The 23,267-nt window shown below is 42.0% G+C and overlaps 3 protein-coding genes across 3 annotated transcripts in view; all 3 read right to left on the bottom strand.

Annotated features, from left to right (window-relative positions):
* crocc2 (ciliary rootlet coiled-coil, rootletin family member 2) overlaps positions 1 to 7,895 on the bottom strand; it is a gene marked incomplete at both ends in the record, with an annotated part of 84,841 nt that extends 76,946 nt beyond the window's left edge. The window contains 3 exons of the mRNA XM_080727287.1: positions 4,383 to 4,498; positions 6,662 to 6,806; positions 7,833 to 7,895. Coding sequence (XP_080583413.1) covers positions 4,383 to 4,498; positions 6,662 to 6,806; positions 7,833 to 7,895 — 324 coding nt within the window. The remainder of the gene's footprint in view (positions 1 to 4,382; positions 4,499 to 6,661; positions 6,807 to 7,832) is intronic.
* Positions 7,896 to 9,189: 1,294 nt separating this feature from the next.
* Positions 9,190 to 17,144, bottom strand: klhl30 (kelch-like family member 30). The gene is made up of 8 exons (XM_080722407.1): positions 17,038 to 17,144; positions 15,574 to 16,437; positions 15,268 to 15,463; positions 14,630 to 14,716; positions 14,301 to 14,456; positions 13,252 to 13,440; positions 12,519 to 12,664; positions 9,190 to 11,318 (listed from the first exon to the last, which is right to left on the bottom strand). Exons 2-8 carry the CDS (start codon positions 16,345 to 16,347, stop codon positions 11,070 to 11,072), a joined length of 1,797 nt encoding a protein of 598 aa, XP_080578533.1. The 5' UTR covers positions 16,348 to 16,437; positions 17,038 to 17,144; the 3' UTR covers positions 9,190 to 11,069.
* Positions 17,145 to 19,892: 2,748 nt separating this feature from the next.
* The window catches only part of espnla (espin like a), a gene marked incomplete at both ends in the record, with an annotated part of 39,867 nt that continues 36,492 nt past the window's right edge, over positions 19,893 to 23,267 (bottom strand). The window contains 2 exons of the mRNA XM_080724445.1: positions 19,893 to 20,421; positions 21,757 to 22,745. Of these exons, the coding sequence (XP_080580571.1) occupies positions 19,893 to 20,421; positions 21,757 to 22,745 (1,518 nt within the window). The remainder of the gene's footprint in view (positions 20,422 to 21,756; positions 22,746 to 23,267) is intronic.

The following is a 23,267-nucleotide window of genomic DNA, read 5'->3' as shown; positions in this document are numbered from 1 at the left end:
ACACACACACACACACACACAGTCAATGCGTCACTCACTCTCGCTTGCACACACACACACACACACACACACACACACACACACACACACACACACACACACACACACACACACACACACACACACACACACACACACACACACACACACACAATGCGTCACTCACTCACGCTTGCACGCAGGTAGGCGTGCACGCACATGCACACACTCACACTCACACACACACACACACACACACACACACACACACACACACACACACACACACACACACACACACACACACACACACAATGGATGGTCTGCTTGCTTACACCTACTGTAAATACTACTAAATTATGCAACAAAAAGCACATCATATAAATACTAAGTTGGTGTACGCATATTGCCAGTTTACATTCATTCTTTCACAGGAGTACATCATGTGTGTCCTGTCTTTTTCCCTCAGAGTTTCATCTTCAAACAGTGGTAAATACAGTACATATGTGACACAAGCGGCTTCAACCTGCTTCTTTACTCCTCTGTTTGTTTATCCAACTCCAAAGGGCTTTCCCTGTTGGAAAGAGTGGCGCTGCGCTGATGTTTGCTGTAAGCATATTCCATTTCAAAGCAATGCAGCCCTTCTCAGTCAATGCCCTAGTGTGGCAGGCTCTTCTTGATCTCATCCCGAAAACCCAAACTTGCGCACACGCACACACACGCACACGCACACACACACACACTCACCTCACCATCCATGACATGCCCCGAAGTCCAAGAGAGCGGCACCAACCTCTGATAATATCGACAAAATATTTGCCCATTCAGTCTTGCCCGTTAAGTACACGGCAAGATTGAGAAAACCATTTTCCTAAATGGAATGGAATGGCGCAAGTTGCAGGGGTGAAGTGAAATTACAGTTGGAAATAGCATAATTATGATGATAAATGTAGTCCTGCTTTTTGTATGCATGCTGCAGATATCTACTTTTTGCAAGGAGAATAGCAAGAACCGCAATGAAATCACCCAACGCACATTCATATTCATACGAGTGGCAAAGTGAGTGGCAAAGTGAGTTTAACGTAGTTTAATGCAATCAGATAGGACTTTTCTGTTTGGATGTATGGGCTGTCAAGGCCAGAAAGTAGTTTTTTGCCACTCAGTAGGCGTTCCCGCATAACTTCCTGGTATGATGATGATGTCACACGCATACCCTCTATATAGCGACCAGGGAGCAGTTAGGAGTCTTGCTTAGCATTGGTGGAAAAATTACTCATTTTACTCTTACTTATAATACTCTGTTACAAGGGAAAGTCAGGTAATCAAAATTTACTTAGAAGTAGAAGTAGGTATTGGCATCAAAATATACTTAAAGTACAAAATTCAAAGTACGTATCATTGAGCAGAATGTTCCATTTGACAAGATCAAAATGTACAGTACTAGAGGTTCGCGGGCCTTCGGCCCGCTCACATCTAGTAAAATAAATAAATAAATAAAAATAAAGCAAAAGTAAAAAAAAAAAAAAGGAAAAAAAAAATTTTTTGGGGCGTAACTATTGTGCCGTAGCGCACGTTTCCGGTCGGACATATTTGACCGCCGGACGCACTTCCGGTATGTGCCACGTGATCAGTCCTAGCCAATTGGAGTGCTGCATTTGGCTGGCCGTGGGCTGTGGGCTGGGTGGAGCGTAACCGTGACAACAGCTGCTTGCCTGCTTGCAGGCCGGTGTAGGGTTACAGATCCATGGGCTGGGAGGATGCGGCCGGTGTAGGGTTACAGATCCATGGGCTGGGAGGACGTTATAGCCAATTGGAGTGCTGCATTTGGTCCTGTCTACCTATCTACCAAATACTGCTGGCTGCAGTTCTAAAATGTATGTTAGGATATAAAAAATCTTAGCAGATCTACGAGGTCACAATGCATCACATCACGGCATATTGTGTGCTTGTAGATCGGCTATTTTCAAATGGCTGAAATGTATTATCATCGTACAGCTCTGTAAGATATCACTCTCATATGTGGAAACATTGGTACGAGTGTCTCTTATAGATGTTTTTATCTGATTTTTAGATTTTCTTTAATGATTTTATATTGTATTTTATCTGTTTGTATGTCTACCTTTGGCTTCGGCTGTAATAAAGTTTGATTGATTGTATCCCAACATCCCGTCGTGCATTGCTAACCGGAAGTGTCCCGCAGATAATGCTACAGTAAAGTCTTGCGGAAACAGGTGGATATAGGGCAGAAGCGGTTAATGTATGTTTTGTGATAAGTAACTAAAGCTGTCAAATAATTGTAGTGGGGTCAAAGTAGGAGTCGACTGATATGAGATTTTCATGTTCGATTTCGATATCGATAAGTCGTGATCAAAGAGGCCGATTACCGATATTATGAACCGATATGTATTTTAAGTAAAAAAAGAAAAAAATGTATCCCCTAATTTGAAATAGTGGTTAATTAATTTATATATTTTTCCCATCCTAAATGTCGAGAGGCTCAAATCTAGTCGCCACATACTAGAATAGCGTTAAAAACTTATTCCGCAGCAGGAAATCGATGAAAATCAGTAACCAAGATGCAAAAAAAAAAAAAAAAAGAAAATATCAATTTTTTTTCAACTTTTTTTTTCAATATCGATATTTTGCGATATTAATAAATGTTATGAATATCGACTTCGATTATCGCCCGATCCCTAGGTAAAAGTACAATATTTGCCTCTGAAATGTCGTGGAATAGAAGTAAAAGCATTGAAAATTGGAAATACGGTAAAGTAAAAGTCCCGTCAGTACTTAAAGGGGAACTCCACCACCTTTCAATTATGTTCATATAATTGGTCCTCACTCAAAAATAGCTTTTTTTTTTTCTCAGAGGAGGGCTGTGGGCAGGTCAGAAACCCATCGTCTTGTGACATCATTGATTGCCAATCCAGCTTATAGAAACTGCAGGCTTTCTATTCCTGAAAAGTTGCAATTTTAAAGTGGAAGCCATTGTTCTCGCGATAATAACAATCTAAATATTCTTTTCAAAAATATTGATTACATTTTTTTGGGGGAAAATGATGATGTCACAAGACGATGGATTCTGAACTTCCCACAGCTCTCCTAGAAGACTTGGACCGAGTAGAATTCTTTTAGATATTTTATCATGAACATTAGTGAGGACCTATTATATGAAGACAGGTTGAAAAGTGGTGAACTACTCCTTTAAGTACATACTTGAGTAAATGTACTTAGTTACTTTACACCACTGTTGCCAAGAGACACTTTGACACATACGGGGGTTAACCCAAGGTCCCAGACGGCCTCTTTACTCATTCAACTATGGCCGCATCACAACGCGCTGCGTTAATGTGTTGTGTGTGAGCTTGTAGATCTGCTATTATTCCTGACAGTTTATCAGACGTGCCAACTATCATGGAACATTTTGGTGATATCTGTTCCTATACAGTACAGTAGGCCAGCCAGGTTTATTTGTGGACACTTTGAGGCATCAATACAGTACATACAGTAGATGAGTGGCTCTCAAACCTATTCATTTCAAGGACCTCCAGTTTGCTTTGTTAGGCCACAGACCCACATAACTCTTGAGTATACAAATAGAACCAAAAGGACCCGTAATGGTCCATTTGTTTCTGTTCGTACACTCTCAGAGATTTGTACAGCTCCATTTGGTTCCTAACTTTTTTAGCTTTTCGGTTGGGGACCCCCTGGAACCCCCTCAAAGGAGCCCGGACCCCACCTTGAGAACCACTGACATAACAGATAGTGAGGCTAGTGTGGCTCAGTGGCGTCAGTTCAGCAAAAGCTAAGGTATGGCAACATAACCGGTGTCTTGCATGCGTGCCTTCGCACACGTGCAAGACACCCAGGGGCGTCACACCAAATTCTGGGCCCTGGGTACAAGTATTCACAAGAAAAATCGTGAAATTGTGTGCAAGAAACCTATGTCAAGGACCCCCAAGATGATATGTATTTGGCCACGGACCCCGATCTCAAAATATTTAGTTCCAGGGACCCCCAGAAGCAACATTTGAGTTAGAAATGTTCGCTTAAAAATACATTATATTCAAAGATTTTCACACATTTTCACAACTTTTCAAAAATAGCAGATCTACAAGCTCGCAGCGCGGCTCTCGGTGCCGCGCTGTGAGCTTGTATATCTGCTATTTTTCAATAGATAAAGTTATTATGGAGGGGCCACCTTGGGCCCCAGTAACTCAGTCCCACTTTCCTACCCCTTGTGACGCCCCTGAAGACACCAGTCATGTTGCAACAGGCATGATGAATTTATTTTAAGAAGTACACTGTCTTTATGTTTCCCCCCCTGTAGCCAAGGTATGGCTACAGGGGGGGAAACATACCTTGCCATACACCCAAGTGACTCCTCTGGTGTAGCTGCTTACCTTGTCTGTGAGCGTGGCCTGCTTGGCCAGCAGCTGCTGGTGTTCCCTCTGACTCTGACTCAGTCGCTCCCTGAGGAGCTTGTTCTCCTCCATTACACTGGCCTCAGGACTCTCACCTGGTGCAGAGGGACAGATGATCCTATCTAGATGGTCACGGTCAACTTTACTCTGACATAGGCCAGTGGTTCTCAACCTTTTCAGGCTGTGACCCCCAAAATAATCATATTTTAACTGGTGACTGGTGAAGAGTTGAGGCATTATATTTTGTATATCAACGCCTCGCGAGCATGTAGATCTGCTATTTTCACAATTTCTGCCTGTAATATTTGACAGTTTGACCAATGTTTAGTTTGTCATTTTAGAGGTATTAAAAGGTCTCCTTTAATTATCACTTTAGAAATGTGCAGATACCCTCTGTACACATTAAGCTAATCATCTGGGGACCCCCCCAAAATAATTTGGGGACCCCCCTGGGGGTCCCGACCCACAGGTTGAGAACCACTGACATAGGCTACAGTACAGCAGTGTGTCTCAAACGTTTACATTTCAAGGTCTCCCCGTAACTCTGACAGTGTACAAATGGAACCAAATGGATTCCATTTGGTTCCATTTGAACACTGTCAAGAGTTACAGACTTGCATTTAAACCCCCATAAAGGACCCACTTTGAGAACCACTGCAGTACAGTACTGTATACAGACAGTACCTGTATGTCCAAACAGAATGAGTTCAACTGTAGCACGTTTTCGTCCGTGAAATAATAGAAAATGCTTCTCAGCTGTGTTCTAGAGCAGTGATTCTAAAAGATTTTCATGACTACAAGGACCACCAGCTAATTGATATGCATTTGGCTGCGGAGCATCTGAAAATAATGTGTGCCAGGGATCCCCATATACAGAAGATTTAAGTTGTTAGGTTTTTCTTCTAAATTATTCCAATGTTGTTTTTCCCCATGCAGGACTACAGGTGAGAAGCCCATGGTTCTTGTGCCTACCAGCCAGTGGTGTAAGTAACCAAGTACATTTACTCCAGTACTGTACTTACTGTTGAGGTATTTTTACTTTACTTGACTGTTTCCAATTTTCAGTACTTTTACTTCTACTCCACTACATCTCAGAGGCAAATATTGTACTTTTTCTCCACTAAATTATTTGAAAACATTAGTTATGGTTACTTTGCAGATAAGCTACATTATATATTACTAGAAGCTCGGCCGAATGCAAACCCCATTATACCTGTTGTCATAGGATCCGTTTTGACCATCTGTTTGCGTGTGTCCATTTATGCCCATATATGGAGATATCTGTCTGTCTACGTCCATTTTATGCCCATATATGGAGATCTCTGTAGGACCCGTTTTACCATCTGTTTGTCTGTGTCCATTTATGTCCATATATGGAGTTATCTGTCTCTAAGCATCAGTTTTATGCCCATATATGGAGATCTCTGTAGGACCCGTATTGACCATCTGTTTGCCTGTGTCCATTTATGCTCATATATGGAGATATCTGTATCTGTCTGTCTGCATCCATTTTATACCCATATATGGAGATCTCTGTATCTGTTTGTCTGTGTCCCTTTATTCCCATTATGGAGATCTCTGTATCTGTCTGTGCCTCCGACTGTGTTGGAGACACAGTGCCGGTTTCCCCTTTAATGCAAACCCCATTATACCTTTTGTCATATATGGACACAGGCCATATGTTTGCCTATGTCCATTTAAGCCCATATATGAACATCAGAACACGTCATACTGATGACATTCAATACGTAACCATGGCATTTTTGTTGACTCATGTGGCGTACGTGATGTCAGAGCCTTTTATGAAGTGATGTCACAATTAGTCAGCGCTTGCGCCGGTTTCCTGAGAAACAGCCTGATGTCAACAATCATCTCCGCAGAACGTTTCGCCCCGGTTCGGGAAAACCGTGCGTTGTGTCGTGTCGAGGCCCGGCACTGCACTCTGCGCCGCGGCGGGGAACGCGCATGCCGAATCTGAAGCCGGTGGGACGAACGGTTCTCGAGATACGCGGGGCACATACATACATACTCACAGAGATTTCTCGCATTTATTATAAGATAAAACATACATTAACCCCTTTAGTTTAGGCCTATTTTATACCTAGGCAATTTTGATTATGCATATTTTGATGCAGACACTTTCGTACTTTTAATGAAGTACATTTTGAATTCCAGACATTTACTCGTGACAGCGTATTTCCATATTGCAGTATTGATTTATAAGTAAAAAGTTTGAGTACTTTTCCCTCCACGGCTACCGGCAGGCTGCTCGGCCAGGTTGCGGGTGATGATCTGGCGGATGCAGGTGGGGACAGGTGTGGGTGAAGTGCTGGGGTCCAGGGCATCGCCTCGTAGCGTCAGATGCTTCTCTTCTGGGCTGCCCTGCAAAGACTCCTCCAGCTTCTACATAACAACATCCCACACACACCCTTCAGTTCAGTGGCGTCAGTTCAGCAAAAGCTAAGGTATGGCAACATGACTGGTGTCATGCATGCTTGGGAAGGCGTGCGAGCATTACACCAGTCATGTTGCCATACCTTAGCAACAGGCATGATGATGATTACTATCAGTGGATAGTGTTATTTTATTATTTTAAGAAGTAGGCCTACATTTAAATTATTTTCCCCCTGAATTCCCCCCCCTGAATCAATCACTGTATGGCAGCTGCCATACCTTGCCATACCCAATTGATGCCTCTGCCTCGGTTACTGCAGCTAGCTATGACAGACAATTAGTTAGCATTTCATTTATTCATATCTGATTGGATCTAAATTGTCAATAAATCTTCAATATGTTCTCATGGTAATGTTAGGCCTACCTTTTCTGGATCAGAGGGAAAGCAGTTTCTTTTAATGATAATGGAATCATTGTTGTTTTCCAGATTGGATCAAAGGAACTAACTTGGCATTGTATTTTGTCTAGTAGGCCTATGTTAAAACAATAGGCTATAATACGTTTGGGGTGGTTGTATTTAATTGTCTCCCCGCTCTTCTATTGTGACATTTAGATTGTGTCAAAGGTTCTCACATTTAAATTCAATTTATCCAGTGGCGTCAGGGAATACTTGGGTTTCTGCGGTTTCTTTGGATATGGCAGCAGCCTGGAACATTTGTTCAAGTGCAGCTAAACTTGGCATGTTAGTAAACGTGCCACAATTAACAATAATGCATTGCACCTGTGCAGCTGCTGGAACCATAGCATTTTGTCAAGATGGGGAGAATACATGTGTGGAGAAAATAATTATAATAGGTTACCTTGTTAAACTGGCCATGTTGTTACATTTTGCATTTGTAGTTATTTTACTGTAATTTAACAATAATACATTCTTCATTCAAATAATGGGCATGCCCTGGTAGGGTAGTCTGGTAGTCCCTGCACAAGGATGCTTGATTAATGCTGCAGAGAGCAACGAATTGACACCAACCTCACCTGTATCACAGCCTCCAGTCCAGGTGATGATGCAGCGCTATCTCTGTCCCCCCGTGAACTCATTGTAAAAATATGTTCACTATAAAAGCCAGTAACGTTGCATCTGTGGGCAATTCGCCACGACAAGCCAATGTGCTTCCTCAGCAAAAAGTTTAATCAGTCTCACAAAAAGGAAATGAAAGATGCAATAGCCTAGGCCTTCTTGAAGTGAATTGTCAAGTGTCTCTTTTGTACCAATACCAAGTTAACGCTGGAGTTGCTACAACACTTTTCGCTAACAACAGACCGGAGTCGTGATTTCAATCAAGTTTGACTCAAATCCCTGCCGAGAGTCGTCGGGGGAACATGACGCTTCCGGGCCGTTGCCATGGAAATAGAATGCTAGCGTGGTCGTTTCCATAGCAGGGAAGACGCGCTGTAGTGAGGCTACTTTGGTTTTATGGACACAAGCTGGTTAATGATCCAAGCAAGCACACAACTGCTGTTATGACCTCTCAACAGACAAGTAGCTATTTGACTGACGTACCTCTAGGCCTAATACTTCTGTTCCTTTTTATTTTATTTTTATTTTCCTTTTATTTTTTCTTCTTTATGATTCTTTTTGAGATACTTACATGAGATTGTACATGAGAGTGTAGCCTAAATAAGCCTAGCTTAGACTACAGGATCTCCCTTTACTTGTCATGAAACTGTACTTTTTCAATCAATCAATCAATCAATCAATCAATCAATCAAACTAATCCACTTTATTTCAATTAAACCTGTTTGTTGAGCATGCATCAGCTCAATTGAGTTTTATTTATGAAGGGCAAAGACAGTCTTTAATTTGTGTTTCAGGACTGAGCTCAAGAACAAGAGAAAACCAGGCTACTTATTCATATTCATTAATGTTTATTTTTCTCACAGACAGTAAGGGATAGTAGGCTATATACAATGTGTATATGATACATGCTTGTGATGTATGTTTTTTGTTCATATATTTCCATATTGAAGTGGCAGGGGCAGCAAGAAAGCCTACATGACGCACGCACGCACGCATACACACACACACACACACACACACACACACACACACACACACACACACACACACACACACACACACACACACACACACACACACACACACACACACACACACACACACACCACACAATAAAAACAATCTATCAATTCATCAATCAGTCAATCGTGTATGAATCATATAGGGTGTGAAGATTTAAAGTAGAAGAAAATACAACAATACATGTTATTCTCTACACAGATTTAATGGTACAACACAAGCAACAACACTCATAGAGGTAGGCTACATCACAACATTAGATATATTACAAGTAAACAGTATGTGCTGCCAAAAAGGGCCCAAGAAAAACATGAGAATACCTGAGGTTCAAATAACAAGCTATTCTAGGTTACAGGGTCATCCCTATAATCCTACCACAACATACCATATGCAGGTGACAGAGAGATGTCTGTCCACACTGTGACCCTGAGTTAGATACTGTACTCACTAAAATCCTCAGTGTTAATCCCCATTTGTAACTTAGAGAGTGTACAATTGTAACAAAATGGACCTGTAATGGTCCATTTGGTTACTTTTGTACTCTCAACTCAAACTCAATGGTCAAATTAGTTTTAAGGATGGGACAATATGAAGATTTCATATCACGATTTTTATGACCAAAGAAATCGTGATTTACGATATTATCGCGATAATCAAAATCCATTATCCTGGGTGCAGAACATTTGCCAAAAAATAGCAGATACAGTGAGCTTGTAGATCGGCTATTTTTTGGCAAAGACATTTGATAGAGAGTGAAAAAAAGACTGTATCAAGTACGTATAAGTACCTTTTACCTATATGAGGGTTTAAGTGGTACCGGATATGCAGCTCTGCAAATAAAAGGTGAATTGATCCCAGTGCATGATGGAGGACGATATCACGATAAATTAAATCTCCACGGTGCGATTATCGTTTAGTGTTTTTTATCACGATAAACGATAATATCACGTATTGTCCCATCCCTAATTAGTTTTTCTGCTATACCACTAAATGTGGAACGACCTACTGAAGGCCTTAAAGAAGTGTAAATCCCTAACTTCCTTTAAAACCGCACTGAAAAACCACTTACAGGCGGCTGCTTCTGGGCCGTTGCCATGGAAATTTTTTGCATTGTTGTTTTTGCTTAAAACTGCTTTTTTGTTTTTGCTTACAATTCTTTTGATGATATCTACTGCATATACTGTGTTCTATCTGTCTGTCATTCAATGTTATATGAGTTAAAGAAAAGGATCTCAATGTAAATAAGCCGCGAGGCTTACCCGAGTTTCCTTTTAGTTGACCTTGTACCAGTGAACTGTACTGTCATGAAACTGTACCTTTCCCTATGCAAACTTCTAGTAAATACTTCAATCAATCAATCAAACTCTCAGAGTTAATATCAACTACGCTCTGTGTAAGAGGCGGACTGTGGTTTGAAAATGTGCCCCATCAGTGATTATTTCAAAAAAGATTAAATCTTTTCTGTCCTTGTAATGAGTAAGAATGCTAATTATATGGCAGCGCGGCAGACGTTTGCAGCGGCCCCTCCTCCTTCATTGGCGTTTTTAAATGTTCATGTCTAAAATGATATATATGTTTTAAAATTTGTCTTTGTATGAAGCTTTTTAGATGTTTTGATATGGCTGACGGGGAACAGTATTTCATATTCTTCATGTAAGGACGGGAAATTGACAAATAAACAGTGGTGTGTTCTACCGTGTTACGCTATACATGTACTAGTGTGACCAGCAGACATTTTTCGTAGGCAAGCGTAGTCCTCTTTGCAAACCATTTAATCCATTGAAAACATGGCAACGTACTGCATCTCCACGACCACGCGCAGGTAGATTATCGTAAAGAATCTAGAACACACCACTGCAAATAAAGTATACAAAGATATCGTCACTGTCAGGCAGAAACCTTGTATCTCCAGGTTTCAAATCTGCATGTTTTTTTGTTGTTGTTGTTGTAAAGTAAAGCCCTGCTTCACCACACAAGACTGTCGCACAAAACTAGTGAAAATAGCCGATCTACGATCGGCTATTTTCACCAGTTTCAAATACATTTTAAAGTGTTAAAAACAAAACACACGGTTTTGGACATACAGGGTTTCCACCCGCCAACAACGATATGGTTGAAGATGCTCCTTTAAATGAACACTCATGATTTGACTTCAGTCTTTAAGGAAGTCCTTGTTATTCCAAGTCTTCGGGGAAGGGCTCGGGCCACAGCGACGGGTCCAGGTAGACGCTACAGGCCCCGCTGTAGAACCACAGTCTGGGCAGGAAGCCCTCCACCTTCCAGGCGCTGGACGTGCGCTTGTAGAGCTCCACCTCCACCCCATAGTCGCCCTCCATGCCCTTCCAGTGTCCTCCTGTGACCAACAGCTGACCATCCACCACCACCAGGCCGCCGTTCTCGTGGAGCATGTGAAGAAACGGGATCTGGACACAGCAATATTATACTACTGTTATTTATGTCAGGAGTTAAGTCCTATACAGCCCAGTGTAAAGGGGACCAAGTTTAGTCCCCTGCATGGAGGGGACCGTGGTCAATGACGTATGTGGCAGCGGCTCTCAAACATTCTCGTGTCAAGGACCCCTAAATTCATTTGTATCTATTTGGCCGTAGACCCCACATCTGAAATTATTTTGTGCCACAGATAAGGTTGTTAAAATGTAACGTTTCAAAGATATCACAAATGTTTCAAATAGGGATGTCCCGATCGGAGATCAGATAGGGATGAAAAAGATCGGATCGGAATAGGGAGAAAAAGATCAGGATTTGCTTTTAATATATAGATAGCTTATAAGATAAGCTGATATAAAAAATAAGCTATATTCATGTTGGATAGAATGGATACTGTAATTTAAATAAAAAAAACAACCTTAAGGAACATCATGAATGTGTTTTTTATTTTTCCTTAATGCATTGCCAAAAGATCATCTCTGGAAAAATCTGTATTGGCAGATACTCAAAATGAAATGATTGGAATCGGATCTGGAGCGAAAAAACCTGATCGGGACATGCCTAGTTTCAAAGGTTTGAGAACCACATACAGTATAGGATTTAAAGGGATATTCCACTTTCAACAGGGAGCAGTGGTAGGGCTTCTCTCCACATCCACACCATGATAGATTCATTTAAAACACCCATTATTTTTTCTGGTGACTCATAATACCCTCCTAATATGTGAGCAGGCCGTGTTTTTTCTGTAACTTTTTTCATTTATTTTTAATAATTATTTGGGAAAATGGAAAAAAGGAAATACAAAAAAATAATTATTAAAAATAAATGAAAAAAGTTATCGAAAAAACACAGCCTGCTCACGTATTAGGAGGGTATTATGAGTCACCAGAAAAAAATAATGGGTGTTTTTAATGAATCTATCATGGTTTAAATGAAGTTTGAAGTTACAATGGGTGTGTGTGGGGAGAGGCCCTGGGCCTGGATGGCCTGGTAACATTTACATCAAATATCTAAATATTCAATCAAGCAAATTATAAACTGTTCAGGGTATTCATAAAAGCCTGATTAGATGATAAAATTACCAAAAGTATTTTTGAAAGTGAAATACCCCTTTAAGTGGTTCATTTCATCACGACCGTCAAAAATAAAAGGAAAGGATTTGTTGTTACCCTCACCTTCTGCCACATGTTAGCTTCAGGGTCATAAGAATACACTTTCTTAGTGTTGTCAGCGATCAGGTAAATGATCCCGTCCAAGGCAACAGTCCGAGGAGACGATAAGTACTTAGGGATAAAGGGTGAACAGATAATACTCCAATTATCTGTAAGATGAAAACAAAAAATTAACAACACAGTATTCCTATGATAGGACAAGTCTCCTTGCTAAAGGTTACTAATGTATGGAATGGATCAGTTCAGTTTAGTAAAGTGGTAAATGGTAATGGTAGTGAACAAATATCTTTCTAGTATTAAAGGAGCTATTGTCAACTTTTTCATTGTAGGGCAGACACTTTGTTTACATCCTAGTCTATAGACTAGAATGTAAACAAAGTGTCGGTCTGACAATGGCCAAAATGATTATTTTATCATTTTTTTACGCTTTTTGTGGTCATTTTTGAATTTATACACATATATGAAGCTTATTTTTTTTATAAAATATTTTCGAAACATTATTTTTATTTTAGCATCCGTTTTTCTAGAAAAAGTTGACTTTAAATATGGTGTTTTGTTTTTGTTTTTTTCTTTGAATAAAAGCTAAAATGTCAAAGATCTATATTTAGTAATCATTGCTAGTTTCCTGATGCACTACGTTACCTGATGCCCATATATATGTATGTGATAACTACGCTCTGGATAAGATAATCCGGTAAATGCTTAAATTGTAAATGTAATACATGATCATGCGTACCTATAACAGGGTTGTAGCACTGCATGGTTAAGGCATTGTACTTCACTGCACATGAGCCAATCACATAGAGCTTCCCATGGCATGCTGTGGCAGTGAAGTTAGTCACATATCTCAAGGCGGGGCACGTGTTGCCCCAGGTGTCATTGTAAGGGTCATAGTGTTCAACATCAACATAGTTCAGTGTTGTACCTGTTGGGAGGGAAAAGAACATGGCATGAGTGCGTACACTAGATGACGTAGATGTGGATCACATGCTAGTAACTATCAAATATCATATTAAAAAAACTAAGCAATATATACGTATGGGTACAGCCAAATGCAATTCAGCAACCACACATTTGTCAGTCTGACATTGAAATTGGTCACATCTAAAAATGTAAGATATAAAAACAAACAAAGCATCTGGGAGAGAGAGGGGGGGGGGGGGGGTTCTAATCCTGCCTGCATTAACATATCTTGCTATGTAACTCAATCGTAACCTTAACCTTTTGAACAGTAAACATTAAACGCAGTCATCTCTTCAGGGCAGCCTACTGGTCGTTTCCACCAAGCTTCACACAACAACCCACCATCCATTCTTGATCTTTACCATCCATGACCTCTTGTTTTTGAGACAAAAGTTAATAATCTCTTCATAGCTTACTGACCATTCTCCCCAAATGTCATAAACATCGATACATCTCTGTTCAAGTTATCTTGATAACTCACAAACAAACAAACAAACAGACAGGACCAATTACAATACCATGCGACTCATTGCTGTGGCATTTAGCACGACGGTTCTGAAAGTGGAGTCCGGGGACCCCCAGGGGTCATTGAGGAGGTTCCAGGGGGTCCCCAGCAAAATGAGTTCATATATCATGAAAATACGTTTAACTACTGTACTTTAACCCTTTTTTATTCTTCAGCTATTTCAGCCAATCTACAAGCTCACCACGTGTTGCTATCAGGTCATGAAAGGGCAGATGCGTGCGTGGAGCTTCACGACAGCTTTCCATTTACACTGCTGCTTTAAGGCATCATGCTGTTCTCTATATTTATTTTCTTACCTCCAATGACGTAAATCTCTCCGTTGAGTGTGGCCGAGGTGTGGTTAGTTCGAGGTCGAAGCATGGGAGCCACGGTAACCCACCTCCCCTCTCCAGTAATGTACTTCCAGGTCTCTGTGGTCGACCAGGTGTTGGTATTTGAACCTCGCGAGCCGCCTGTCAGACGGACAATGGCACCCTGTCACCAGTCTGTGGATACATTACATTCCGCACAAGAGAAGCTAGTCTCCTCAAACCCATTTTCTCTATGCTCCCCTGCCCCCCTAAAGTTTGCCCACGTTTCCACATAAAGTTTATGTGTTTTGAAGGGATACACGCACTCAACCAACCTGTGACATAGACATCATTGTTCAGCGAGACCATGGAGTAACCCCACTTGTTAGGGTTGGGGAAATTAGGGAGCTGAAGCCACCGGTCTGCGGAGGAGAGCCAGAGAAGGAGAGAGGTTACATAAGGTTATCCAATAAGTGAAACAGTAAAAGCTATTAAAAGACATTTGTGTGTTGAAACTTGGATCAAAAGACTAAATAAATTAGTTCAATCTGACCACTCTTTAGGCCCTATACGTCATGGACATAAAAAAAAGCTGTGAGGTCAATATGGTTGACTTAACTTTAATCCATAAAAAGTTAACTATTTCACATTCCACTATTTCATGTAATGTACAAAATAGTCAATCCTACATTCCCTGACCTGGTCTTCAAGGGTCATAAAAATAAGTAGGGATGATTTTCAGCCTCCCTGACCATGTCAGAATATTGTAAAGAGGTGTCTAGTTTCTCTAGCCGACACAAATCATCTAATCGCTGTTCATTTTCATTATCAATGTGCTTTTCATGTCCTGGTAAAAGTCTGAGCATTTATAATCTTTGTAAGACGCGTCAAGGCCATAGTGTAAATGCACTTGAGGAAAACTGTAATAAACGTTGAAACGTGAGTCTGAGAAAGAGAAAGAGAGACGTAGTACGGGTCTTTGTGTTGTAGTAGGCACAGTTCTTGGGCAGCAGTCTGGGGTCTCTGTCCTCCTCCTCGTCATCGTCATCATCGTCATCATCATCATCCAGGGAGCGCCCGCCCATCACAAACAGTACCTCCTGTAGGTTGGGCTGTGGACTCTGAGAGTGGGCTCTGTCACTATCATACCCCGGCACCGAATCCATCATCTGGGGAAAAGAGCGAGCCACGGCTTTGTTCATGGAAAATTACTCGGATTGGGTAAACAATGATGAAAGAAACAAGTTATGCAAGGTACATAAAATGTGAACTCACTGACCTCACGGTGAACCTTTCCGACGGCCTCCTTGCAGCTAGGGGAGGCCTGGATCAGGCTGTCCTTCAGCAGAGTGTTGGCCAGGTAGTCTGGCTTGAGGAAGGAGAGGCGGGCCAGGGACAGCAGCTCAGGGAGGTGGCAGAGCCGGGACTCCTGGTGATGCCGGGCCCAGGCCAGGGCGGCCTCCACTCGCGTGGACTCAGAGCGCGTCTTGAGCCCCTCGTTGGACAGGCAGGCCACCAGCCTGTCCTTCCCCAGGAGCAGGAACTCCTCGCCCTGCTGCACGGCCTCAAAGTTCTCCAAGAGGAAGGCCCGCGCCTTGGCCACCACCTCCGGGCAGCCGTGGAGCTCCCCGAACTCCAGGATTCCCAGGCAGTTTGTGGCGTCCATCTGGTGCTGCAGGTAGCGGCTGCACGCCGTCCGCACCGTCTGGAACTGCAGCTGGCTGGAGGTGCAGGTCAGTCCCTCCACGTTGCCCTGGTTGATGGTCAGCTTGCCGGTGTAGGCGAAGTCCAGCAAGGAGCCCAGGATGTCCGGGTCCACGTCCTGCAGCTCCACGCGGGCAGCGATGCTCTCCACAAAGTCCCCTGAGAACATGGTGCGGAAGTACATGCTGCACAGGGCCAGCACGCTACGGTGGCAGGGGAAGTCTTTGCCCCCGGCGCTCAATGTCACGTCCACCAGCTTGGGCTGAGAGCAGAGCGACCGCAGTCCCTCCAGGATGCTCTGAGAATGTGTGGACAGGCAAAAGTCCAGGTCGTCCACATTGCGAACCATCCTGTAGTCACTTATAGTTCCGACCTTTAGGTATGTGATCCTGTGACAGCGAAGGCGTAGGAACTGTCAACAACTGCGATCAGTGTTTACCTACAAGTGGAGGACAGAAATGTCAAATGTCTCAAAGCTGAAATAAAATATGACCAATGTCTTCTGTGGAATGAAGCTTGATTCAAAACAATTTATACTGTTTCCTTCTTGACATATTTGAGAAAAACGTTCATTCAGTTGTTGTTACACACACACATTTAAGTAAAGAAGAAAGCAGATACTTAACGTGAAGGTCACCTCAGGGCAAACATAAATTGTATGTTGAAATCGATAATAAAACAGCAGCGCACAGCTAAGTGAGGCTTTAGGTCAAATACAGAACCCATGAGAACACGTCAGTCCACTATGTGCGGTATGTGCCATACGCAACTTCTGAGAGCATCGATTTACTTCACTGACCCGATACAGTCGTCCTTAATTCACTCTAGAAGAAAAGCCACAAGTTTAACTTGTTTAAAGTGTGGTATCATGTTATCATGACGACCACACTAGTTTGTTTACTTATCCACTGTGGGATCAGTTTAGCTTTGGCTTCCAGTGTAGCATGTTGTCATACGTCTTATGTCCCCCCGAAGCCTACAAGAAATTACATTTGTCTTCAAAATGCTGTGAAATTAAAGAAAGGAATGACAGACTCACCAAACAGGCATGGGATGGCAATAAGTGTTCATATTTCCGGTAAAATGTGTGTGGCTGAGTGGCTGGTTGAATCAACATGGAGCCAGCAGTATGGCAGGAGGTTTTTTGTCAACTCATTGGGACAGGACAGCCTGCTTGTCTTCACCAAGCTATTTTTAGGACCCGCAGAGACACACTAGTAATGCATGCATGGGGGGGGGGGGGGGGGGGGGGGGGGGGGGTCCCACACCTGCTGTTAAAGGAACATACATGCATTGTGTGTTTCTCAAGCAGCTACATCAGAACACTTCCCCACACAATGGGTCAGGAGGACCTGTTTTTGGGACCCCCTTGTTTTTTAAAAGTTTGCTGTGTTTGATATATTATTTCAAAAGATAATAAATAAATAAAAAAGGGGGACAAATACAAATTCAAAAGCAGGAGAAATAGTAGATAAACTGTAGATAAAGTAGGCCTATAGCAGTCCCATAGGGGTGAGAATGTGTCTCCCTGCCGTTCATCTGTGTGTGTGTGTGTGTGTGTGTGTGTGTGTGTGTGTGTGTGTGTGTGTGTGTGTGTGTGTGTGTGTGTGTGTGTGTTTGTATTGCACCCTCCCTGGAGGCCAAAGCAGAACCAGTTGCCTATAGCACCAGTTTATTACTCCTACAGATTTGATGGATCTGTCAGATTTTTCATATTCCATCCTGATTGGCTAAGATTGAAGTTTGCAGGAGTGGTCAGTTTTGAACAAAATGTGTGTGTTTTTTTTTACATAATTTTGTAATATTACAGATGTTGTCTAAATATCACGCAAATCAGTACACTCTATTTCATGTGATCAATCTGTCCAATTTTTCATATCCCATCTGATTGGCTAAGATTGGCATCTAAAGTTTGGCATGTCTGTGCAATAACTTCATGAACATTAATCCCTCAACTTCTACATATTCCACTCACCTCTAATTCCGAACATTGCTGGCCCACAATAACCTACCTCACCTGGCGGAGACCTGTGCTCCGGGGAGCACCTTTTCTAGTTTAGCACTGTAATGATAGCATGCAGCAAGACAAGATAACAGATATTCATTTATTTTCCCAGATATTTCTTCTTTGATATGAACGCTTTCTCTGACTGCCTCTGGATGCACTTGTTGAAGAACATCTGATACCCTCCTCAGCGTCCTGCTATAATTGCTTCACTTTACCCATTTGATAGCTCCTTTATTTGTTCGGGCTGCAGCTAATCAAGCTTGACTCACGACAAACTCTCACCATGCCATGGACTGATGGACAGTCGTTCTCGGGTAACTTTAGCCTAAGCATATCCATTGCCACACTGTAGACCCCAAACATACGTAAGTCATAAGTAAAATAAAAGCTTCAGTAGACACATTTGCCAAGGTAAGTAACGTGTGTTCAAACTCAAAGCTGTTCATCATGTCATAGCCTAGAGCAGGGGTGGTGATGGAGAGGGCCACTATATTTTCACACTCACCCCAGAGGGCCACAATGCATGTACAGTCAAACATATACCAAAATAGCCGATCTACAAGCTCAAAACATGTCGCTTGTAGATCTGCTATTTTGAGTATTTTTTAATTGGAATCCTGAATTTTTTTTTAGCCATTTTTGAATTGGAATCCTGAAAAGTTAAATTTGTATTTAATTTCCAATGCATGTATATGTTCTTATGTTAACTTTATGAACTTAAATACAAATACATTGGGCATAAAAAAGACTAGTACTAGTCATTATAAGCTACTCATATAGACTGAAGTAAATAAAGCGGGTTATGTTTGCATGTTTGGAATTAATTGTAACAGCTGCGGGCCGCATTAAGGGGCCACCAGTACCCATGTGTGGCCTAGAGCAGGGGTGGGCAACTTTGATGATGGTGAGGGCCACTATATTTCCACCTTCACTCCAGAGGGCCACATTGCATATTGCTAAGTCCTACTTTGGCATTCTAGTATCTCCTACAAAATAAGCAAAAATAGTAGATCTACAAGCTCAAACTTGTGAACTTGTAGATCGGCTATTTTTGCTTCTTTTGAATTCGAATCCTGACTTATTTTTTGTTATTTTTTAATTGGAATCCTGAAATGTAACATTTTGATTTAATTTCAAACACATTTAATTATACACTCATTAAAATGTATGAACTTAAATACAAATGTATTGAATTGACATAAAAAAAATACATTTTAATACTACTATTAGTCATTAAGCTACTAATATAGACTGACGGAATTAAAGCAGGTCATGTTTGGAATTGTAACAGCTGAAATCAATAATATATCAGTATTCCGATATTAACCTGAGGGCCGCATTAAGTGAAGGTGGAGGCCCATGTATGGCCTAGAGAGACAAGTGCTTTGCAAGTGCTCTAGTTTGTTGTCAAGCCAACTGAGGATATTAGTATATGCCATAGCCTGGAGGTACGCACCATAGACTTGAATAGTAACACTTATTAAGTTAAATAAATCTACAACGAAACCCAGGATTCCCAATGAGGCGGAACATGTTAAAGTTTGAATGACGTTTTGACTTTTGAGGTGAAAGTATGAAGAAGGAGAAAAGGGGTTCAAAGTCAGAGTAAATTATGAGAGGATTTCTTTGTTGCATAGTGAAATAATTAAGGTTTTCCTTACAAGAAATAACATCACACAGATCATTTGACGATTTATTTTGTAACAGTTTTAGAAATGCAGCTGCTTTTTGAGCCTGGACAGAACATGTAACAAAAAACTTTTATCTCAAAAACAAACTCAATCTCAAGTCAAACCACATCAGTACTCTTAGCACTCTGGCCTTTTTTTTTGATAGCTGTAAATATAACAAAGCTGCAAATTATACAAAAATATCAAAAAAAGCAACTACTCAAAGTCAAAAATCTCTGCCTCCTTCTCCTTCCAGAAAGCAAAGCTACGGTCAATGTATTTACAGATTTCATCATTGCTGAAACTAGAAATGTCAGTTCCACTCTTCATCAATTCCTCGTCAGGGGTGGGGCTCTGAACGATGACTTTGGGCAGCCGCAGCTCCGGGAGGGTGTGCTTCTTAACTTCTGGAATGGCTTGGGACTGATTCGGCGCGTTCCCAAAGAACTTGAGCTTAATGTCATCGAAACCGTCCTTCCACTCGCGGTTCCCGGCCTCGATGTCCTGAATCACAGCCTTGTGGAACTCCCTCACCGTCTCCCAGGGGAAGCCGCCGAGGTGGTCAAACACCTCGAAGCACAGCAGGTGTCTCACCTTGCGCTCGTCTGAGGGCAGATCCTGCTCCAAGATGTGAAAGTAGCCCAGCATGAAGAGGTCCAGGGTGAGGCTGTCGTAGTCCACCAGCACCCCGTCCACGCGAGGCAGGAACTGCTCTGGAGAGTACAGGGCCTGCTGCTTGTGAAGCCTGCAGAGTGTGGTGGACAAAGGAAGTACACTATTACTTGAGTCAAAGTATAGCTATTCCTGGTCAATTATTACTAAACTACAAGAAGTCCTCGGTTACTTACTATGGTTAAAGTACTGGAGTACCTTTTCTTTTATACTTAATTATTTAAAACTACAAACACGGTATTATTTTCACAATGCCTTTACATGACCTCGTAACTGACTGAAACAACCTAATGAATGCGATGATGCAACATAAAAATGCAATCGAATCAACAAAGGCATTAGTCAGACGGTGGAATTGCTGTAGATGCCGATTCTTCCGAAAATAAAACAAAAAGTAAAATAATCAACCTAAGTTCCCAGTTACACTTGTAGCTTTATATCTGCCCCAATAACACTGATTCACTGACTTGAGCACAAGGAACTACAGTATGGTATTTGTTCATTTTTTGAGGCAACAATCACTTGGTTTTCAAAGGCAAAAAGAAGGGCAGTCTACCTTTGTTTGACTTTTACTGAACTTTACAGAGGAGAACTTTATCAGTCTTAATTCATCAAACTATTCAAACTTAAAAAAGACTTTTAAATTCAACTGACTTCAAAGTTATACTACACTTCTACATGCTATGCTTAGAAGTAATAATCAGTTCCTGTCAGTTCTGGGGCCATGTGGTCCACACAGCTCACAGAAATGCAAGGAGTCAACAGTTCCTGCCTTAACCGTTCGAAACATGTTGGCAATTTTTATAGAATTAAAATTTGTTTTAACTTCCTCTTCTCGGATCTCATTTTCCCTTTTAAGTACACTATTTGTCTTTGAAATATAGTGGAGTAAAAGTAATTTATTTAAAAAAATACTCAATAAAGTACAGATACTTGACAAATGTAAAGGACTGTCCACCACTGCTTGCAGATAAAGGTTGTTAATCAAAATCCTCTCTGCTCCTGTCCTTTCTGTCTTGAGTCTTGATGTATGTCTTTAACTCATCTTTTTTTAAATTGTGAATATGTGTATAGATATGCATACAGTATATTTGCATATCTTTCTTTAAAATGATTTTGTATTCCTGTCAATTGTGAAGACCACTTGTTTGTTTGTTGCTGAGCTGTGTAAAAATAAATGTAAAACTCAATAAACATATTTGAGGGGGGAAAAAAGCTAAACTGATCATCAGGCGATGGTGTTCTAGCGAGCCTTTAAAACAAAGTGCTAATTTCTGACCAACCAAATATTAGCATCTCATAGTCCCCCAATGAACAATTTCTCTTAAGATGAAAAATGCAACGTTCTGACAACTGACATGAATTCACATCACAACACAGCAGTTTCTTTTCACCAAGCAAGCCTTACCTGCGAATCTGTCTGGAAGGGACAATGGAGATCATGGTCTTCCAGTTCCCTAACATCTTGTTGATTGCACTCCTCTGCTTGAAGTAGTGTCCCAGCGAGCTGTTCATCAGCTTCTTGCTCTCCTCGCTGCTCTTATGGTTTAACACAGGCTTGTCAACCGCGCCTGACCCACTGCTGCTCATCTTAATCTCTAAACAGTCTTTACTCTTCAGTGTAATCGAGTAGGCAGACTTCTTCCAGTGGCCCAGGAACAAGACCACAATGCGCTCTTTCCTGAGGCTGGTGGTCTCCCTGACGTCAAGTTCGACCACATCGCCGGCGTGCTCGTCGATGCCGGAGTCACTGCTCTGGTCCATCTCAGCGGTGGGCTTTGTAGTTTTTAGCTGCTTCTCTGCGATCTGCTTCTCTGCGCCCCGCTTCTCTACATCCTGCTTCTCTGTGCCCTGCCTTTCAACGGCGGGGCTGAGTATCGCGTCCTCCTCCGCGTCCTCTGAAATCTGATTCTCAAAATTGGACTTGAGGTCTCGGACGGACACTCCGAACTGCTGGATCTCAGTCTCTATCTTCTCCCTCTCCTTGGTGGAGTTCCGTCTCTCTGGCGACTGCGTAAAGACGGAGTTCAGGTCCGTGTTGGGCATCTTGCAGAAGGGCTGGTCCACAAGGTTGCTCAGGAGCAGGGACATGCTCTTAACGATGCCTGAGATGCGGCCGCACCACACGGGCAGCGGGACCTGACTGGCGGAGTTCCTGAACTGCGTGTTGACCGTGAGGTTGACTATGGGAGCGGGCAGGATGTTTCGGAGCTCCTCGGCCAGGCGGGCCAGCTCCAGCTCATAGCCCTCAGAGTTCTTCAGCAAGGAGACGCTCAGAATCTGCTTCTCCAGGTAGATCAGGTCGTCCTCGGTCAGCATCTCTCCGGAGGGCCCCAGGATGGCGTTGTGGGCCTGAGAGTACCTCCACGTGACCTTGGTCTCCCTGTCCCCATTTTCCTGTTAGGAGAGGAGGCAAACAGCAAGGAGATTAATATGCAACATATTTTCAGTTTTTTTTTTCTTCAAATGGTTTAGGCAGTGGAGAACAGTAGTAGTTGTAGTAGTAAACCACAGAAATGTGAATTGACCAATTATCCAAATGGCCATAATTGAGATGTCTATTCTATAAGCCAGAGCTCAACCAGAGAGAGAGATAGAGATAGAGAGAGAGAGAGAGAGAGAGAGAGAGAGAGGACAGACAGACAGAAAGCGAGAGACAGACAGACAGAGGGACAAATGGAGAGAGGATCTGTGTATTCTTCTTGCTACGCACAGATATCAAAATGTGTTTTATCAAGTGTGTTTAACAATTTGTCATTTCTTCTTTATAATTCACCATTTAACAGTTTAACTGCAAATGAGTCTTCCAGGATGTGTGTACACGACACGTGTTTGACACATTTTGAACACAGTTACTGTAGCGCTCACATTAATGATGCAGCAACGCAGATGTGCGTTTCTTGTCTCTGTTTTAAAAAC

The sequence above is a fragment of the Nannobrachium achirus genome (assembly GCF_963921795.1).
Source record: "Nannobrachium achirus genome assembly, chromosome: 1".
Taxonomy (NCBI): domain Eukaryota; kingdom Metazoa; phylum Chordata; class Actinopteri; order Myctophiformes; family Myctophidae; genus Nannobrachium; species Nannobrachium achirus.
Note: the sequence above shows the minus strand (reverse complement) of the source record. Positions and strands in the feature narration are given on the sequence as shown.

What these genes read in the sequence shown, in the direction of transcription:
- klhl30 (XM_080722407.1), bottom strand. Translation starts at nt 16,347, where the DNA reads ATGGTTCGCAATGTGGACGACCTGGACTTTTGCCTGTCCACACATTCT. An exon ending in TCGGAAAGGTTCACCGTGAG is followed by an intron (nt 15,464 to 15,573) that starts GTCAGTGAGTTC and finishes TCTTTTCCCCAG; the next exon opens with ATGATGGATTCGGTGCCGGG. An exon ending in CTACTACAACACAAAGACCC is followed by an intron (nt 14,717 to 15,267) that starts GTACTACGTCTC and finishes TCTCCTCCGCAG; the next exon opens with ACCGGTGGCTTCAGCTCCCT.